This window comes from Anomaloglossus baeobatrachus, chromosome 11 (genome assembly GCF_048569485.1).
Source record: "Anomaloglossus baeobatrachus isolate aAnoBae1 chromosome 11, aAnoBae1.hap1, whole genome shotgun sequence".
NCBI classification, from domain to species: Eukaryota; Metazoa; Chordata; class Amphibia; order Anura; family Aromobatidae; genus Anomaloglossus; species Anomaloglossus baeobatrachus.
The window spans coordinates 51,011,877-51,032,474 of NC_134363.1; the positions used below are offsets into that span (position 1 = coordinate 51,011,877).

At 51.4% G+C, this 20,598-nt stretch overlaps 1 protein-coding gene across 1 annotated transcript in view; it reads left to right on the forward strand.

The window, feature by feature from the left end:
- Window positions 1–20,378, forward strand: part of KIF18B (kinesin family member 18B) — a 193,655-nt gene extending 173,277 nt beyond the window's left edge. The window contains exons 13-16 of the mRNA XM_075328348.1: window positions 2,423–3,008; window positions 4,284–4,379; window positions 11,379–11,482; window positions 19,222–20,378. Of these exons, the coding sequence (XP_075184463.1) occupies window positions 2,423–3,008; window positions 4,284–4,379; window positions 11,379–11,482; window positions 19,222–19,349 (914 nt within the window). The 3' untranslated portion in view covers window positions 19,350–20,378. The remainder of the gene's footprint in view (window positions 1–2,422; window positions 3,009–4,283; window positions 4,380–11,378; window positions 11,483–19,221) is intronic.
- Window positions 20,379–20,598: the final 220 nt, after the last annotated feature.

Sequence of the window (20,598 nt, forward strand, 5' to 3'; positions counted from 1 at the left end):
ACTATGAGACAGGCCAGGAAACCGACGTCCGCCAAGATCTATTACAGCATCCGGTCCACACTGACCCACCCGGAAACCGGCACAGTCCAGCGCTTGTCACAATAGCCCTGTCCCCCTGGCGTGTTCCCACAGGCACTACCTGATTAGACTTGCAGCTGTTCTGTCGCCCTGTACCAGGACATACGATTCTTCTCCTGATGCCACCGAAGTTTTGCCATTGTGGCTTTCCACATTAAATATCCTATTATCCCATGTGACAGAGAATAGTCATATTACCTTCTTTATTACCTGACCGGAAATACATGGTCTTTACCTCTTACTGATACTACAGTGAATGTGATTCCAACGCTGAGAAATCAGAATATAAATAGTATCCTGCCTCTCAAGGCTCTGCCAACAAGACGCGTCTTTTCTTGTGTAATGAGCGCGGCACATAACCTGAGTTATACGGTCACAAGTACCGAACCCTAGTGTTAGACGCGGTTGACTACTACACGTGTCATCCATTGGTGCATGTTCATTCTATTCTCTACAATTCTCTAGTCTGATAGATCCCTTGATAAAGGTCAGGTGTAGACCGAAACGTTGGGACAGACTTCATTCCTTTGTTTAATAAAAACGTATTCAGCACCACCCAAGACTTTATACATTTTTTCTAAGGAGTGCCGGAGTTACATGTATTTTTCTGCAGTTGTTGTTTTTTTTTTTTTTTTTTTTTTTTCTTCTCCAGAGCACCCAACTAAGATAGTGAGCCAGGCTTATTTTTTCTATTGGCGGATTTTCTTGTCTTGGTGTTCTGATAAAGGTTTTACCCCCTGGCCTTTTGCCTTACCCACTTTTCTTTCCTTCCTTCAATCCGGAATGGATAAGGGGTTGTCACTTAGTTCTCTCAAAGGACAAGTATCGGCACTCTCAATATTCTTTCAAAAGCGCCTGGCCAAGCTTCCGCAGGTCCGCACGTTCCTGCAGGGAGTTTGCCACATAGTCCCACCTTACAAGCGCCCGCTTGAACCCTGGGACCTGAACAGGGTGCTAACGGCTCTTCAGAAACCGCCTTTTGAGCTGCTGCGGGATGTCTCCTTATCACGTCTTTCGCAGAAAGTGGCATTTCTAGCAGCAGTTACTTCACTCCGTAGAGTGTCGGAGCTCGCAGCGCTGTCATGCAAAGCCCCCTTCCTGGTTTTTCACCAGGATAAGGTGGTTTTCCGTCCTGTTCCGGAATTTCTCCCTAAGGTGGTATCGCCTTTTCATCTCAATCAGGATATCACCTTACCTTCATTTTGCCCTAATCCAATTCACCGCTTTGAAAAGGATTTGCACTCATTAGATCTAGTGAGAGCACTCCGGCTCTACGTGTCTCGCACAGCGCTCCTGCGCCGTTCAGATGCGCTCTTTGTCCTTGTGGCTGGTCAGCGTAAGGGTTCGCAGGCTTCCAGGTCAACCTTGGCTCGGTGGATCAAGGAACCGATTCTTGAAGCTTACCGTTCTTCGGGGCTTCCGATTCCTTCGGGGCTGAAAGCCCATTCTACCAGAGCCGTGGGGGCGTCCTGGGCATTGCGGCACCAGGCAACGGCTCTACAAGTGTGTCAGGCAGCTACATGGTCTAGTATGCACACTTTCACAAAGCACTATCAAGTGCATGCCTATGCTTCGGCAGATGCCAGTCTAGGTAGGCAAGTCCTTCAGGCGGCGGTGGCCCACCTGTAAGAGGGAGTCGTGTCGGCTCTTGTTATCGAGGTATTCTTTTACCCACCCAGGGACTGCTTTTGGACGTCCCAATTGTCTGGGTCTCCCAATGGAGCGACAAAGAAGAAGGGAATTTTGTTTACTTACCGTAAATTCCTTTTCTTCTAGCTCCTATTGGGAGACCCAGCACCCGCCCCTGTTCCCTTCGGGCTAGTTGTTCTTTTGTGTACACATGTTGTTTCATGGTTTTCAGTTCTCCGAACATCCTTCGGATTGAATTTACCTTAAACCAATTTATAAGTTTCCTCCTTCCTGCTTTTGCACCAAAACTGAGGAGCCCGTGATGCACGGGAGGGTGTATAGGCAGAGGGGAGGGGTTACACTTTTTAAAGTGTAATACTTTGTGTGGCCTCCGGAGGCAGAAGCTATACACCCAATTGTCTGGGTCTCCCAATAGGAGCTAGAAGAAAAGGAATTTACGGTAAGTAAACAAAATTCCCTTCTTTATCAATATTACATATTTATATTATTTTATTATTTTATCGATATTATTTTTATTTTATTTATATTGAATTATTTATTATTATTATTATATTTTTACATTACATTTTATAAATATTACATTTTTTATTTATTATATTTTTATTAATTACATGTTTGTTTTTATGAATAATATTATAATATATTATAATTATTATTATATTTATTAATATATTTTTTTTGTGTGTGTTTTTAGATATTATTCCAGATATTAAGGTTGAGGAGCCAGTCCTACCTCCTAACCCCAGGAAAAGGCAGCCAACAAAACGTGGCCGTCAGGCGCTTCTTCCAGACACCAGCCCCACGCTTCGTAGCCCTGTGGTGCCAGTGAAAAGGAGAAGACAAGACACCCAGACCCCATCTAAATCCAGCCCAGTCCTTTCCAGAACCCCAGAGGTTCAGGTCAAAAGACTAAGAAAATCCTCTATCCCCAGCCGCCCAAACCTCCGATCCGGTGCCAGTCTGCCTCCTAATAAGACCACTGACCTACCTATTGCCAGACAGTCTCTCTGCACTCCAAAGCAGCCCTCCCAACCCACCCCTATCGCACTCTCCCAGCCCCTCACAAAGGGCCGGATACCGCTGGGGACGTCTGCCCTCCAGAACAGCGCCACAGTCCCCACACCGGCTCTTAACATCAGGGACATGAACACAACGTTTGACTTGTCTGAAGACACCTGGATGACGTCCGAGAGGGACAAAACCGTGACTTCTGGACCCTATGAACTTCCTGGCTGGGAAAATGTTGGACTATCACAAATTAATTGCACGTTTGTAAAAAGGTTGGTAACTGGTCAGAAATTAATTTTATTGGGGTGTGGGTACATAACACTGTACGTTGTGTCTGCACTCGTGCTAGACGGACTCATTGACTGCCACCTATGGATGCGGCACTTTGTTTGCATGCATTGCCCATGAAGCGCAATCTAACACTTCCATAACCATATAATCACCAAATGTGCCTTTAACCCTGTGCTATTGTAAATTTACAACATACGGTTAATACTACTGCAGTCTAACAGCAGTCAGAAGACAGAAGAGGTTTATTACCGCTTCTGTCTTCTCTTTTGATTAGTGTTGAGCGGACCCGGATCGGCAAAATCCGGATTCGCGCGGTTTCAGCGGCAGATCCGAGTCCAACCTGGATTTTTTTTTTTTTCTTTCTTTCTCTTTCTTTCTTTTCTTTTTTTTCTTTTCCTTTCCTTTCTTTTCCTTTCTTTCTTTTCCTTTTCTTTCTTTTCCTTTTCTTTCTTTTCCTTTTTCTTTCTTTTCCTTTTTCTTTCTTTTCCTTTTTCTTTCTTTTCCTTTTTCTTTCTTTTCCTTTTTCTTTCTTTTCCTTTTTCTTTCTTTTCCTTTTTTCTTTCCTTTCCTTTTTCTTTCCTTTCCTTTTGTCTTTCTTTTCCTTTTTTCTTTCCTTTCCTTTTTCTTTCCTTTCCTTTTTCTTTCCTTTCCTTTCCTTTTTCTTTCCTTTCCTTTTTCTTTCCTTTTCTTTTTCTTTCCTTTTCTTTTTTTTTCCTTTTTTTCTTTTTCTTTCCTTCTTCTTTTTCTTTCTTTCCTTTCTGGATCAGATCCGAACTTATTCAAACCCGCCGGCCCCGGATTATTGACAGTCCGCTCAACTCTACTTTTGATGACTACATAGTGAGCACTATGCAATGAACCTGAAGTATCAGCAGCGTCAATCCTTCTGTGTGGACCTGGTGATCTCATGATCAGGATGCACCACTCCTTGTCCCCAGCTCCCTGCTTTTACTGGGGGGCGGTGCGCTCCTGATGATTGACAGTTCAGATCAGTGGCATATGATGAACTGTGGGCTCCAATGCTTGTGAGCACAGACAATGCAACATCCAGCAATCTGGTCGGCTTCAGAGCAGCGATTGAAAGCTCTATAGCAAAGAGGTTGCTGTTGCAAGAATGGCCACTGCTGATATACGGCAGAGGTGGCTGGAAACCATGGCAACAAGCTGTACACAATACATTTTAAAGTCCTTCCAATCTTGAGAATAGAAAGAATTTGTAATAAAAAGGTAATAACGAAATTCTCCTTCACTTACAGCTCGGATATTCCTGTGTTTAGCACAAAGGGCCCCCCCTCTTCTTCATGTGCTTCAAGTATGAAGTCGTACTCTCAGAGAAGGAGGCGATCGATGAGGTGAGTAACGCATTACATGTGCCTGCAGTTAAAGGGAACCTGTCACCAGATTCTAAACTAAAACTAGCGTTTGTGTTGCAGTCTATAAAAGTGCACATTACACCCTGACCCCCACTGTAGGCCCCATAAATGCCTTTTATAAAATCCCCTGCCCTGTATGTAAATTGTCCGCTCTGATGGGCCTCCTAATCTGTGCCTGCTGTCCCTCCTTTTGCCCTCCTCCTGTGCATTGGATGCCATCCACGTAGGCAAGCAAATCTCGCGCCTGCGCAGGCATATTTCCGGCTCATGCAGGCGTACTTCGCTCTGCCCTATGGCGGGCAGTGCCGAAAACATAGGTTCGCCTGTGCAAACTGGTGAGATTTTGTCAGTCGATGTGGATGACGTCACCCGCTTCATCCACATCCCTGGGCAAAATCTTGCGACTGTGTAGAGAACACACTGGTTCGCGCAGGCGCATCTTTGTTTTCTTCAGCGCTCTATTGGGAGACCCAGACGATTGGGGTATAGCTACTGCCCTCTGGAGGCCACACAAAGCACTACATCAAAAGTGCAAGGCCCCTCCTCCTCTGGCTATACCCCCCCCCGTGGTATCACGGGTTCTCCAGTTTTAGCTTTGTGTGCGAAGGAGGTCAGACATTCCATGCATAGCTCCACAGATTTTAGTCAGCAGTAGCTGCTGACTATTTCGGATGGAAGAAAAGAGGACACATATAGTGTCCCCAGCATGCTCCCTTCTCACCCCTGGATGGTGTTGTAAGGTTGAGGTACCTATTGCTGGTACAGGGGCTGGAGCCCCACATGCTGCTTTCCTTCCACATCCCCTGGTAGGGCTCTGTGGAAGTGGGATCCTGCCGGCCTCTCAGCTCTGACGCCGGGCTCCATCCACAGACCCATTAGAACCTGATGGAGACGGAGCAGGAGTACGATCAGGGACAGGCCCTGCATCATACAGGTACTCTGTGTCCCCGGCAGGCACAGACACACTCCGGGCTGGCTGGGTGTTGTAGTGCGCCGGGGACCGCAACGTTGGAGTTGGTGTCCCTACAGATTACTGGGGGATTTTTTGTGTATGGGAACGCAGCGCCGACCCCCTCTGGACCGGGCGGCGCTGCTGTGACTTGTGGTGCGCCGGGGATCCGCCGTCCGCTCTTTTACGGCGGCGGCGGTTATAAATTGAGTCCCCGGCTTTTTGGGCCTAGGACGCCGGCAGCTCCGATTCGTTCCCGCCCCCACCCTGTCATTCAGGGTAGGGGAGAGACGCTGTTCGCTAGCAGCGACGAGGGCTGGAGCCTGATTTACATGCTCCAGCCCTCACACTAGGCACAGAGGGAAGCAGGCTTCCCGCTCTTAGCCAGGAACGCCCAGGGCCCGCCCCCCTTCTCTCTCAGGACGCCGGCAGCCATTACATGCAGTCTGGCTGGAGGAAGGACGCAAGGCTCTGGGAGACCTGGACTAGGGGCTATCTGGCGACCACACACCCGCTTTTTAAGCGGGCGGTAAGCGATTTTTCTGTGCTGGTCCCTCTAGTGCCTCACGGTGTATCGGTGTACTGTGTAGGATATAGAGATATTGTATTTCTTGCACTGTGAGGTCGCTTCTGGCTGCATCTCCCAGATCCCTCTGTGGAAGTAACAACATGCCATCCTCAAAACGCAAGGCTGCCAAGGCTAGGGCTGTGTATACTGCGTGTGCTGCATGTGGGGCTAATCTACCAGCAGGCTCCGATGACCCCCATTGTGTGCAATGCTCCGACCCGGTGCTGCTTCGCCAGCCGGAGTCAGGAGAGGTAGTGACCCAGGCTGAGACGCTTGTAAGTTCTGCCCCGGTGACAGGGACAGACTTTGCAGTTTTTGCTGATAATATGTCTGTGTCTATGGCAAAAATCCTTGAAACCTTGCAATCTATGCATGGGGCTCAGTCTTTGGGCACGGCGAGGCCTCTGTCCTCAGGTCCCCCTCACTTGGAATTAATCCAGCCCACAGGGGGGTCCCCGGCTTCACAGGCCGAGGATTATGACTCAGATGATAGCCCCAGCCACACTAAGCGAGCACGCTGGGAAAGACCCTCGACGTCATCACACTGCTCAGGGTCTCAGCGCAATCAGTCTCCCTGTGATGTGTCTGATGAGAGTGATCAGGAATCCATTCCTGGAACCCCTCTCAACCTGGATACCCCTGATGGGGATGCCATGGTAAACGACCTTATCTCAGCCATCAATAGGCTGTTGGATATTTCTCCCCCAGCCCCTTCAGCAGAAGAGGCGGCCGCGGAGCAGGAGAAGTTTCGTTTCCTTTATCCCAAGCGTAAATTGAGTGCTTTGTTGGATCACGCTGACTTCAGAGAATCAATCCAGAAGCACGACGCTCACCCAGAAAGGCGTTTCTCTAAACGATCTAAAGATACGCGTTTCCCTTTCCCCCCTGAGGTGGTCAAGCGCTGGACACAGTGTCCAAAGGTAGACCCCCCGATTTCCAAACTCGCAGCTAGGTCCATAGTTGCAGTGGAGGATGGCGCTTCACTTAAAGATGCCAATGACAGACAGATGGACCTTTGGTTAAAATCTGTCTATGAAGCTATCGGCGCGTCGTTTGCTCCGGCATTCGCAGCCGTATGGGCACTCCAGGCTATTTCAGCTGGCTTAGCAAAAGTGGATGCTATCATACATCCAGCAGTGCCGCAAGTGGCGCACCTTACCACGCAGATGTCGGCGTTTGCGTCTTACGCTATCAATGCGGTCCTAGAATCTACCAGTCGCACCTCAATGGCGTCTGCCAATTCGGTAGTTTTGCGCAGAGCCTTGTGGTTAAAGGACTGGAAAGCAGATGCTGGTTCCAAAAAATGTTTAACCAGCTTGCCTTTATCTAGAGATAGACTGTTTGGCGAGCCATTGGCTGATATCATTAAGCAGTCCAAGGATAAAGACTCCTCTTTACCACAACCCAGAACAACCAAACCTCAGCAGAAAAAGTGGCAGCAGAGGTTTCAGTCCTTTCGAGGTTCGGGCAAGACACCATTTACCTCGTCCAAAGGGACTCAGAGGACGCAAAGAAACTCAGATTCGTGGCGGGCTCACACGCGCCCCAAGAAAGCAAATGGAGGTACCGCTTCCAAAGCGGCTACCTCATGACTTCCAGCCCCCTCCCTCCGCATCGCCGGTCGGGGGCAGGCTCTCCCGCTTTTCCGGCATTTGGATGTCACAGGTCAAAGACCGGTGGGTGACGGACATTTTGTCTCGCGGGTACAGAATCGAGTTCAATTCTCGTCCTCCAGCTCGGTTCTTCAGAACCTCCCCACATCCAGGCCGAGCAGATGCTCTGCTGCAGGCGGTGGACTCCCTAAGAGCGGAAGGAGTGGTGATCCCAGTCCCTCCTCAGGAACAAGGGCAAGGGTTTTACTCCAATCTCTTTGTGGTTCCAAAAAAGGACGGCTCGTTCCGTCCTGTTCTGGACCTAAAACGGCTCAACAAACATGTGCACGCCAGGAAGTTCCGGATGGAAACCCTGCGTTCTGTCATTGCCTCAATGTCCAGAGGAGACTTCCTTGCCTCAATAGACATCAAAGATGCTTATCTCCACGTGCCAATTGCTACAGAACATCAACGTTTTCTACGTTTTGTGATAGGAGACGACCATTTTCAGTTCGTAGCTCTGCCATTTGGTCTGGCGACAGCCCCACGGGTCTTCACCAAGGTCATGGCGGCGGTGGTAGCAGTCTTGCACTCTCAGGGACACTCGGTGATCCCTTACCTAGACGATTTATTGGTCAAAGCTCCCTCTCAAGAGGCATGTCAGCACAGCCTGAATGCTACGCTGGAGACCCTACAGTCTTTCGGATGGATCATCAACTTTCCAAAGTCGATCCTATCACCGACTCAATCACTAACGTATCTTGGCATGGAGTTTCATACTCTAGCAGCGATAGTGAAGCTTCCGCTGAACAAGCAGCGGTCACTACAGACAGGGGTGCAATCTCTCCTGCAGGGCCAGTTGCATTCCTTGCGGCGCCTCATGCATTTCCTAGGGAAGATGGTGGCAGCCATGGAAGCAGTTCCCTTTGCGCAGTTTCATCTGCGCCCACTTCAATGGGACATTCTCCGCCAATGGGACGGGAAGTCAACGTCCCTGGACAGGAAAGTCTCGCTTTCCCAGACGGCCAAGGACTCCCTACAATGGTGGCTCCTTCCCACCTCATTGTCTCAGGGAAGATCCTTCCTGCCCCCATCCTGGGCAGTAGTCACGACAGATGCGAGTCTGTCAGGGTGGGGAGCAGTATTCCTCCACCACAGGGCTCAGGGGACGTGGACTCCGCAGGAGTCCACCCTTCAGATCAATGTTCTGGAGATCAGGGCAGTGTATCTGGCTCTACTGGCCTTCCAACAGTGGCTGGAAGGAAAGCAGATCCGAATCCAATCGGACAACTCCACAGCGGTGGCATACATCAACCACCAAGGAGGGACGCGCAGTCGGCAAGCCTTCCAAGAAGTCCGGCGCATTCTAATGTGGGTGGAGGACAGAGCATCCACCATATCCGCGGTTCACATCCCAGGCGTAGAAAACTGGGAAGCAGACTTCCTCAGTCGCCAGGGCATGGACGCAGGGGAATGGTCCCTTCACCCGGACGTGTTTCAGGAAATCTGTCGCCGCTGGGGAGTGCCGGACGTCGACCTAATGGCATCCCGGCACAACAACAAGGTCCCGGCATTCATGGCGAGGTCGCGCGATCAAAGAGCTCTGGCGGCAGACGCCTTGGTTCAAGATTGGTCGCAGTTTCAGCTCCCATACGTGTTTCCGCCTCTGGCGCTCTTGCCCAGAGTGCTACGCAAGATCAGATCCGAGTGCAGCCGCATCATACTCGTCGCTCCAGACTGGCCGAGGAGGTCGTGGTATCCGGATCTGTGGCATCTCACGATCGGTCGACCGTGGTCACTGCCAGACCGACCAGACTTACTGTCCCAAGGGCCGTTTTTCCATCAGAATTCTGCGGCCCTGAACCTGACTGTGTGGCCATTGAGTCCTGGATCCTAGCATCTGCAGGATTATCTCAAGGAGTCGTTGCCACAATGAGACAAGCTAGAAAGTCGAATTCGGCTAAGATCTACCACAGAACGTGGAAGATTTTCTTCTCCTGGTGCTCTGCTCAGGGAGTGTCTCCCTGGCCATTTGCATTGCCCAAGTTTCTTTCCTTCCTGCAATCGGGGTTAGAAAAGGGCTTGTCGCTCAGCTCCCTTAAAGGGCAAGTTTCGGCACTATCCGTGTTTTTTCAGAAGCGTCTAGCACGTCTTTCTAAGGTGCGCACGTTCCTGCAGGGGGTCTGTCATATTGTGCCCCCGTACAAGCGGCCGTTAGATCCATGGGATCTGAACAGGGTACTAGTTGCTCTCCAGAAGCCGCCCTTCGAGCCTCTGAAGGAAGTTTCCTTTTCTCGGCTGTCACAGAAAGTGGCGTTTCTTGTTGCGATCACATCGCTTCGGCGAGTGTCTGAGCTGGCAGCTCTGTCATCCAAGGCTCCCTTCCTGGTGTTCCACCAGGACAAGGTAGTGCTGCGCCCTATTCCGGAGTTTCTCCCTAAGGTCGTATCCTCTTTTCATCTTAATCAGGATATATCCTTGCCTTCTTTTTGTCCTCATCCGGTTCACCGGTATGAAAAGGACTTACGTTTGCTAGATCTGGTGAGAGCACTCAGAATCTACATTTCCCGCACGGCGCCCATGCGCCGTGCCGATGCACTTTTTGTCCTTGTCGCTGGTCCGCGCAAGGGGTTGCAGGCTTCTAAAGCCACCCTGGCTCGATGGATCAAAGAACCAATTCTAGAGGCCTACCGTTCTGCGGGGCTTCCGGTTCCTTCAGGGCTAAAAGCCCACTCAACCAGAGCCGTGGGTGCGTCCTGGGCATTACGTCACCAGGCTTCGGCTCAACAGGTGTGCCAGGCAGCTACCTGGTCCAGTCTGCACACTTTCACCAAGCATTATCAGGTGCATACCTATGCTTCGGCGGATGCCAGCTTAGGTAGAAGAGTCCTGCAGGCGGCAGTGACACCCCCGTAGGGGAGGGCTGTTTTGCAGCTCTAACATGAGGTATTTCTTTACCCACCCAGGGACAGCTTTTGGACGTCCCAATCGTCTGGGTCTCCCAATAGAGCGCTGAAGAAGAAGGGAATTTTGTTACTTACCGTAAATTCCTTTTCTTCTAGCTCTTATTGGGAGACCCAGCACCCGCCCTGTTGTCCTTCGGGATGTTTTTTTGTTGTTTGCGGGTACACATGTTGTTCATGTTGAACGGTTTTTCAGTTCTCCGATGTTATTCGGAGTTAATTTGTTTAAACCAGTTATTGGCTTCCTCCTTCTTGCTTTGGCACTAAAACTGGAGAACCCGTGATACCACGGGGGGGGGTATAGCCAGAGGAGGAGGGGCCTTGCACTTTTGATGTAGTGCTTTGTGTGGCCTCCAGAGGGCAGTAGCTATACCCCAATCGTCTGGGTCTCCCAATAAGAGCTAGAAGAAAAGGAATTTACGGTAAGTAACAAAATTCCCTTCTTCATCTCTGCCTGCAACGGGGCAAAGCAAAAGTGTGACGGCACGAGCCGGGAATATGGAAATTTTGCTCGCCTACGTGGGTGGCATCCAAGGCGTCATCCACTTCAATCGGCACTGGAGGGCGGCGAAAGGAGGGACAGAAGATGCAGATTAGGAGGCCCATCAGACCGAGCAATTTACAAACAGGGCGGGAGATTTTATAAAGGCATTTGTGGGTCTACGGGGGGGGGGGGGGGGTCAGGGGGTAACGTGCACATTTATAGAATGTAACACAGGCGCTGCTAGGTTTACTTTAGAACGCCAAATCTGGTGACAGGTTCCCTTAAATTTATTTGAGGGTTTGGAGACAGTCATTATTCCGCCATGACTTTCTCCATAATTGTGTAAATTCTGAAACCATACATACTGTCCGCCGGTCAGTAACTTGCCTCGTCCACACCTTCATGTGTATGTTCTCCCCCAGCACATCATCCGCACGTGTGGGCAGCGGAACCATCAGCCAAAGTCGTATTGCCAGGTTGCAGCTGAGCACCACCAAGCCGGTACAGCGGCCGCCGACTATAGCGGGTGAGTGGTTTTTGTTTTCTGATTTAAAGATTACCATATTCTATGGCACTATGGTCCTCTCGGCCGATCTTGTGGCTGCTCTGCTGGAGCATTCCTACGTCCCAGACTGGCTCCACTCCAAGCGACATGCTCCCCTGGTGATTTTGTGATCTTGTTTGTCACGTGATCACTGCAGCCGTCGGACAGAACCATGACCGCTGCAGCCCATCAGCGACTGCTGGTAGGTTATGTTTGTGCTGCAGCCCATCAATTGATGTTCATTGATCCATCAGACGGCTGCAGCCCTCTAGTGACATAATCAGTATCACAAGATCGGTGGGGGGCACAGCTTAGAGAGGAAGAGCGGCATAGATCTAAGAGGTAAGCATGCTTTCTTTATCGTTCCTTTGGGAGACCCAGACCTTGGGTGTTTAGCTTCTGCCTCCGGAGGACACACAAAGTACTACACTTAAAAGTGTAGCTCCTCCCTCTGAGCTTATACACCCCCTGGTGAGCCAGTCCCAGCCAGTTTATTGCTTTGTGTTCAGGAGGCATACATCCACACATGCATTCTCATATGATTTTTTGCTTTTTGGAAAGAGATTGAAGAAATGCGGGTCCACGTCTGGACTCCCGGCATGTCCCTTCTCACCCCACTGTGTCGGCGGTGTTGTAAGGTTGATTTCCAAGGCTGGAGCCTTACATGCTGTGCTCCTTCACCATCCCTCCTGGGCTCTGGATTGAAGTGGGAGCCAGCGCGGTCTTCATGCCTGGCAGGAGACCGGTCTCCGTCCACAGCCCCTTCAGGACTCTGCTGGACCGGAGCACTCATCCCCAGGGACCTGGCCCTGCGTCTCAGCATCTAAGTACCTGAGACGTTCATATGTTGGGGGTCTCTGTCCTTTATTGTATGGGGAGAGTGTGTTTGTTGTACTTGTTTTTGGCATTTCCGGCGGGTTCTCTGGCTTTCGCCCGAGAACCGCGCCGATGATGCCTGCGCGTCGGCCTCGCTGCTCAAATTTAGGCCCCGGCTTGGCCGGAGGCCTAGTTTCTGTGACCTGCCCTCGCATGTCACTCATGCAGAGGGACAGGCACGGCTCCGCCCGGCGGCCGTCCTACACAGGGGAGGGACACTCCCCACTGCTTGTGAGTGACTCCTCCCCTGCAGGTCTCTATGGCCCTCCAGATCCCGCCTTCCTACAGGGACGCCCCCTGTCCCGCCCCCTCTCCTCGCTCCGGCGGCCATTTTCTTGGACAGCGTTCACTCTGCGCTGGGCCATCCTGCACTCTGCATCCCTGCTGAGGTGCTGTGCATTGGGGGTCCGGGCTTCGGGATCTGAAGGGCACACAACACCGATTCCAGCGGTCTGGTAAGCCACAGCCGGTCTCTGGCTGTGGACCTCTGTATATACTCCCTGGGGTTCATTCTCTTGTAGAAGTTGTCCCCACTCCAGCAGCATGTCTCACACGAGGAGCAATGCTCCAAAGCTTTATACTGTATGCGCTGCATGTAAGCTCCTGCTGCCTGAACCGAGCACCTATCCACATTGTGATGTCTGCTCTATTTTGGAGGTGCCACAGCCTGGAGTCTCACCCCCAGTGGTCTCTCAGGCTGCTTCTGCACCTGTGGCTGAACCCCCAGCCTGGGTAGAGTCCTTTTCTAGGTCTATCTCACAGTCATTGGCTGAGTCCATGGGACTTCTGTCCAGGACTTTGATGAATATGCATCAGCCCCCTTCACAGGGTGCCTCTAATGCTCTTGCTAAGGGTCCTTTAGGATCCCTATCATCTGACCTCCGTCCACCGGAGCTCACAGAGGATTCATCATCAGGGCACAGACCCCGTCCTCCTAAGAGGCGCCGCAGGGTTTCCCCTCCCTCCTCATCCCGCGGTTCTGATTCAAGAGCTGACTCGCAAGATGAGGAGGATGCCTTTACAGGGGGCTCGGAGGCTAACTCCATGTGCCCCATTGATCTTTCCGAGGGTGACTCAGATCTTAGTGATTTGATTGCGTCCATTAATTCTGTACTGGATCTCAATCCGCCAGTATCAGAGGAGCAACCCTCTCTGGCAGAAAAGCACCAGTTTACCTCGCCTAAGAGAGTAAAGAGTGTGTTCTTTAACCACTCCAGTTTTCAGGCCGCTGTGACCAAACCCAGGGCCTGCCCTGACAAACGCTTCCCAAAGCGTGGTTCTGATGACAGTTTTCCCTTTCCACCTGAGGTGGTCAAGGAGTGGGTTCACTCCCCAAAGGTAGACCCTCCGGTGTCTAGGCTCTCAGCCCGGACCGTTGTGTCGGTGTCTGACGGCACCTCACATAAGGATTCCACTGACCGTCAGATTGACCTTCTGGCCAAATCCGTGTATGAAGCGGCGGGGGCCGCGTTTTCCCCAATTTTTGAAGCAGTGTGGGCTCTCAAAGCCATCTCTGCTTCTCTAGAGGAGATGCATTCCCTCACCAAGGAATCTATGCCCGAGATGGTTGCCTTAACTTCTCAGGCTTCAGCTTTTTCATCTTATGCCATGTCTGCAATGCTAGAGGCTGCTCACCGCACTGCGGTGGCTTCGGCTAATTCTCTCGTTATCCGCAGGATTTTGTGGCTTCGAGAGTGGAAGGCAGATGCTTCTTCCAAGAAGTACCTTGCTGGGCTCCCCTTTGCTGGTTCCCGGCTGTTCGGTGAACAGCTGGATGAAATTATTAAAGAAGCTACTGGCGGGAAGAGTACTTCCATGCCACAAACCAAGACCAGGAAACCTGCCCAGGGTAGGAATCAGTCGAGGTTTCGCTCCTTTCGTTCCTCCAACTGGTCGTCCTCTAAGCCCTCCGCCTCGTCCGCTAACTCCGCTAAGGACCAGAAATCCAACTGGCGCCCAAAAGCGCGTCCACAGAAGACCGCAGGAGGTCCTGCCACTAAGGCAGCCTCCTCGTGACTCTCTGCCCGCTCCAGCAACGTCCTTAGTCGGTGGCAGGCTCTCCCACTTTGGCGACGCTTGGTTTCAACAAGTCTCAGATCAGTGGGTGAGGGAGATCATCTCTCACGGCTACAGGATAGAATTCTCATCCAGCCCGCCAAACAGATTTTTTTCTCTCAACTCCCCCCTGCTCCAAGGCCGCCGCCTTCTCACAGGCCGTGGCAGCCTTGCAGGCCAACGGAGTAATTGTACCAGTTCCCGCCCGGGAACGGTTCAGAGGTTTTTACTCAAACCTCTTTTTAGTTCCCAAAAAGGACGGTACCTTCCGGCCCATCCTGGATCTCAAGCTTCTCAACAAGCATGTTCGGGTGCGGCACTTTCGCATTGAGTCTCTGCGATCAGTCATTGCCTCAATGACCCAAGGGGATTTCCTAGCGTCCATCGACATCAGAGATGCCTATCTACATGTGCCAATTGCAGTTTCACACCAGCGTTGGCTACGCTTTGCAATAGGAGAAGATAATTTCCAATTCGTGGCTCTCCCCTTCGGGTTAGCCACGGCCCCTCGGGTATTCACCAAGGTCATGGCAGCAGTGATTGCGGTTCTGTACCTCCAGGGGTTGGCAGTGCTTCCTTACCTGGACGACCTTCTAGTCAAGGCTCCATCCAACGTGGACTGTCAGCGGAGTGTCTCGCTCACTCTCGCCACTCTAGCCCAATTCGGGTGGCTTGTCAATCTTCCCAAATCCACTCTGACTCCGACCCAGAGTCTCACGTACCTAGGGATGCAGTTCGAGACTTTGCCGGCACTTGTGAAGTTGCCCTTAAACAAACAGCTGTCACTCCAGTTGGCGGTGCACTCTCTCCTGAGGCCACGCCGTTATTCCCTCAGGCGTCTGATGCAGGTGCTGGGTCAAATGGTGGCGTCCATGGAGGCTGTTCCCTTTTCCAAGTTCAATCTGCGCCCCCTGCAGCTGGACATTCTCCGCTGTTGGGACAAGCGGCCTTCCTCCTTACACAAGTTAGTGGCTCTGTCGCCACGGACCAGGAGCTCTCTTCAGTGGTGGCTTCTGCCCCTCTCCCTGTCCCAAGGGCGCTCCTTTCTGGCCCCGTCCTGGGTGATTCTCACCACGGATGCCAGTCTCTCCGGCTGGGGAGCGGTACATCTCCACCACAGAGCTCAGGGCACTTGGACTCCGTCCGAGTCAGCCCTTTCAATCAATGTGCTGGATACCAGAGCTGTGCTTCTAGCTCTCCTAGCATTTCACCACCTGCTCGCGGGCAGGCACATTCGAGTCCAGTCAGACAACGCGACAGCGGTTGCCTACATCAATCAACAAGGCGGGACACGCAGCCGCCTGGCAATGATGGAGGTACAACGCATCCTTCAATGGGCGGAAGACTCCAGGTCCACCATATCCGCAGTCCACATCCCAGGCGTGGACAATTGGGAGGCAGATTACCTCAGCCGTCAAAGCGTGGACGGTGGCGAGTGGTCCCTGCACCCGGCAGTATTTCAGTCGATCTGCCGCAAATGGGGCACTCCGGACGTGGACCTAATGGCATCCCGTCACAACAACAAAGTTCCTGTTTACGTGGCTCGCTCCCACGATCCTCAGGCCTTCGCCGCGGACGCTCTGGTTCAGGACTGGTCCCAGTTTCGTCTGTCCTACGTGTTTCCCCCTCTAGCTCTCTTGCCCAGAGTCCTGCGCAAGATCAGAATGGAGGGTCGTCGAGTCATCCTCATTGCACCGGACTGGCCCAGGCGAGCTTGGTATCCAGACCTGCTCCATCTGTCCGTAGAGTTGCCGTGGCATCTCCCGGACTGTCCAGACCTACTCTCGCAAGGTCCATTTTTCCGTCCGAATTCTGTGGCCCTCAAATTGACGGCGTGGCTCTTGAGTCCTGGATTTTGACGGCTTCTGGTATTCCCCCTGAAGTCATCTACAGTATGACTCGGGCTCGCAAGTCTTCCTCCGCTGAGATCTATCACAGGACTTGGAAAATTTTCCTGTCCTGGTGTCGGTCTACCGGCCATCCTCCTTGGCCATTCCCCTTGCCGACTCTTCTGTCTTTTCTACAGTCCGGTCTGCAGCTAGGACTGTCCCTCAACTCCCTCAAGGGACAAGTTTCGGCTCTGTGAGTTCTGTTCCAGCGGCGTCTCGCTCGGCTGGCTCAGGTCCGCACCTTCATGCAGGGCGCGTCTCACATCATTCCGCCTTACCGGCGGCCCTTGGACCCCTGGGACCTTAACTTGGTGCTCACGGCCTTACAGAAACCCCCCTTTGAGCCTCTTAGGGAGGTTTCTTTGTATCGTCTTTCACAGAAAGTGGCCTTTCTGGTTGCCATAACCTCTTTCAGGAGAGTCTCTGATTTGGCTGCGCTCTCCTCGGAGTCTCCTTTTTTAGTCTTTCATCAAGACAAGGTGGTTCTCCGTCCGACTCTGGACTTTCTTCCTAAGGTGGTCTCTCCCTTCCACCTTAACCAGGACATTACTTTACCTTCCTTCTGTCCGGCCCCTGGTCATCGCTTTGAAAAAGCTCTACATACTCTAGATCTGGTGCGTGCTCTCCGGATCTATGTGTCTCGCACCGCTGCGCTTAGGCGGTGCACCTCTCTTTTTGTGCTAACCACAGGTCGGCGCAAGGGCCTCCCTGCTTCTAAGCCGACCTTAGCCCGTTGGATTAGGTCGACCATTTCGGACGCCTACCAGAGTACGCAGGCGCCTCCCCCGCCAGGGATCAAAGCACACTCGACCAGAGCTGTCGGTGCCTCTTGGGCTTTTAGGCACCAACCTACGGCTCAACAAGTCTGTCAGGCTGCCACTTGGGCTAGCCTGCATACCTTCTCAATGCACTACCAAGTGCATGCTCATGCTTCGGCAGATGCGAGCTTGGGCAGACGCATCCTTCAGGCGGCGGTTGCCCATTTGTGAAGTTAGGTTTTGCCTACTTCTTAGTTTTTATGTTTATTTCCCACCCAGGGACTGCTTTGGAACGTCCCAAGGTCTGGGTCTCCCAAAGGAACGATAAAGAAAAAGAGAATTTTGTTTACTTACCGTAAATTCTTTTTCTTATAGTTCCGTCTTGGGAGACCCAGCACCCTCCCTGTTGCCTGTTGGCAATTTCCTTGTTCCGCGTGTTTTCACCGGCTGTTGTCGTGGACAGAGTCTCCGGTTGTTCCGGCTCTTGCTCTGTTCTACTTGTGGGTGGCTATTCTCCTTCAGCTTTTGCACTAAACTGGCTAGGACTGGCTACCAGGGGATGTATAAGCTCAGAGGGAGGAGCTACACTTTTAAGTGTAGTACTTTGTGTGTCCTCCGGAGGCAGAAGCTAAACACCTGAGGTCTGGGTCTCCCAAGATGGAACTATAAGAAAAAGAATTTACGGTAAGTAAACAAAATTCTCTTTTTTTTTCCTTATTCTACTTAGCACACTGGGGGCATTCAAATGGGGTGAACAGTGATCTTACATCTTGCTTAAAGGGGTTGTCCGCTACTTTTACTTTGATGGCCTATCCTTAGGGGCACTTTGCACGTTGCAACATCGCTAGCATCGGCTAGCGTTGCCGAGCGCGATAGTACCCGCCCCCATTGTACATGCGATATGTGGTTATTGCTGCCGTAGCGAACATTATCGCTACGGCAGCTTCACACGCACATACCTGCTCGGCAACGTCGCTGTGACTGCCGAACTATCCCTCAAGGGGGAGGTGCGATCGGTGTCACAGCGACGTCACCGCGACTGCACTAATCGGCCGGCCAATAGAAGCGGAGGGGCGGAGATAAGCGGGACATAACATCCCGCCCACCTTCTCCCTTCCGCATTGCCGCCGGGACGCAGGTAAGGAGATGTTCCTCGCTCCTGCGGGTTTACACACAGCGATGTGTGCTGCCGCAGGAGCGACAAACAACATCGTACCTGCGGTCGACCTGACATTATGAAAATGACCGACGCTACACAGATCACCGATTTTTGACGCTTTTGCGATCGTAGGATCGCATCTAGGATTTACACGTTGCGATGTTGCTACCCGTGCCGGATGTGCGTCACTAACGACGTGACCCCGACGATATTTCAGAAGCCATGTTGCAACGTGTAAAGCCCCCCCCAACCCCCCTTAAGTTAGGTCATCAATTTTCTGATCAGTCAGGGTCCAACACCCGGCACCCTCGCTGATCAGCTGTTCTCGGTTGCGGCAGAAGACAATTGGAAATGCTCAGTTCCGGAGCTGCTCCGTCTTCTGATAGTGGCCACGGCCGGGAACGGCATATCTGTCTCCTATTGATTAGAATGAGAGGCGGATATGCAGTTCAAGTTCCCTTGCATTAGTTTTGCACAGACGCCTTTTGCAGCTTCTCCCTCCTCTGTGTCATTCACTGAAATGAGAAGACACTAGGGGACAGTGATAGAAGCAGGGTGAGTAACCGCAGCGCCGGTGCACAGCTAACATCAGCGCCCTGATTGTCACTTACCCTGCTTTATCACCGTCCCGTTTCAGTGAACGAAGCAGTGGAGTCAGAAGCTGCAAGGCAGCATGGGCAGAAGCAGTGTGACTGAATTTATGGGAACAGGAGAAGTGTGGCGGTGGTGAAAGAAGCTGGGGTCACTTCTCCTTGCCTCTTATCAGCATCACCACTATTGATTTGTGATGTCATCAGGGGGCGACAGTGATGGAAGCTCTGGAAAAGTGACTGCAGCCCCAGCCTCTTAAGACATCCCATCTAAGACTCCCCTCAAACGAAACGTCATAGGAAGCAAAGTAAAAAAGGATTTACTGTATAGTAATTATAGTAGGGACTGTAAAATAATTTTTGCAACATTTCTAATTGTAACGTCTCCTCATAGAGAAAACATCCAGCAGCTCCCGGAGGCAAAATACGAAGACGACGGGTAAAGGGAATGTGGCCTTTGGCCGGTCATTAGGAGGCGCTCCGATGACTCGATTAATGCAGCTGACGGCAACCAGGACATGAAGACTTTAGGCTGTCAAAATACAAGACGTCTCATACACTCTTCTCTGCCTCATCCCTGCTTTTATTCTACAAGACCGACTTTCCAGCACTTGGGCGAATTTTACAGTTTGCTGCACTGTGTGTATGTGTGTATATATATTGTGTGTGTGTGTGTGTGTGTGTGTGTGTGTGTGTGTGTGTATATATATATATTATGTGTGTATGTGAGTGTGTGTCTAGGTTCAGTTTTAACTTGATGTGTAAAAAAATTTTAACCTTGCTTTTATGCCTCAAACTGCAACGGATGAGTTGTGCATCACTATACACTCCCCGGACAGATCAAACACACTCCTCTATGGATAATTTTTGGACAGTAGGGCAGTGTTTCTGGGAGAAATTCATCATATCCACAGCACTGATCTATGTTTTAATGGCGGTCGATGCTTGTTTTCATGTATCCGACCCCTGTAAAAGGGCAAATCGTATGGGGAAATGATCATTGCCAGGGTCGTTCATCTCCATACGATTGTCACTTATACAGGGAGATGTGCTGCCACAAAAAAAGATGGGATCAGCCAACATAGAAGCATGGGCTCATTTGTCGGCTGGCGACATTTCCACATGGGAAGTGATCAGGGACAAGTGTGCAGAACTGCTCCTAAGTGGAGTAATTGGATTGCAGTCTTAAGGCCACTTTACACGCGTCGATTTATCGTGCGTTCGCATGAGCGATCGTACCCGCCCCCATTGTTTGTGCGTTACGGCCAATTTTTTGCCCGTGTCGCACAAAGTCGGTAACCCCCGTCACATGCACTTACCTGCTGAGCGACCTCGCTGTTGGCGGTGAACATCCACTTCCTGAAGGGGGAGGGACGTTCGGCTTCACAGCGACCGGCCAATAGAAGCGGAGATGAGCGGGACCTAACATCCCGCCTACCTCCTTTCTTCCGCATTGCCGGAGGCCGCAGGTAAGCTGTGTTCATCCTTCCCGGGGTGTCACACGGAGCGATGTGTGCTGCCTCGGGAACAATGAACAACCGGACTGCAGAAGGACGATCGATTTTTTTTTTTTTTTTTTTTTTTTTTTTTTTTTTTTTTTTTTTTTTTAAAATGAGCGACGTGTCAACGAGCAACGATAAGGTAAGTATTTTTGCTCGTTCGCAGTCACTCGTAGCTGTCACACGCTACGATATGTCAAATGTGCGTCACTAACGACGTGACCCCCGACGACATATCGTTGGATATATCATAGCATGTAACGGGCCCTGTA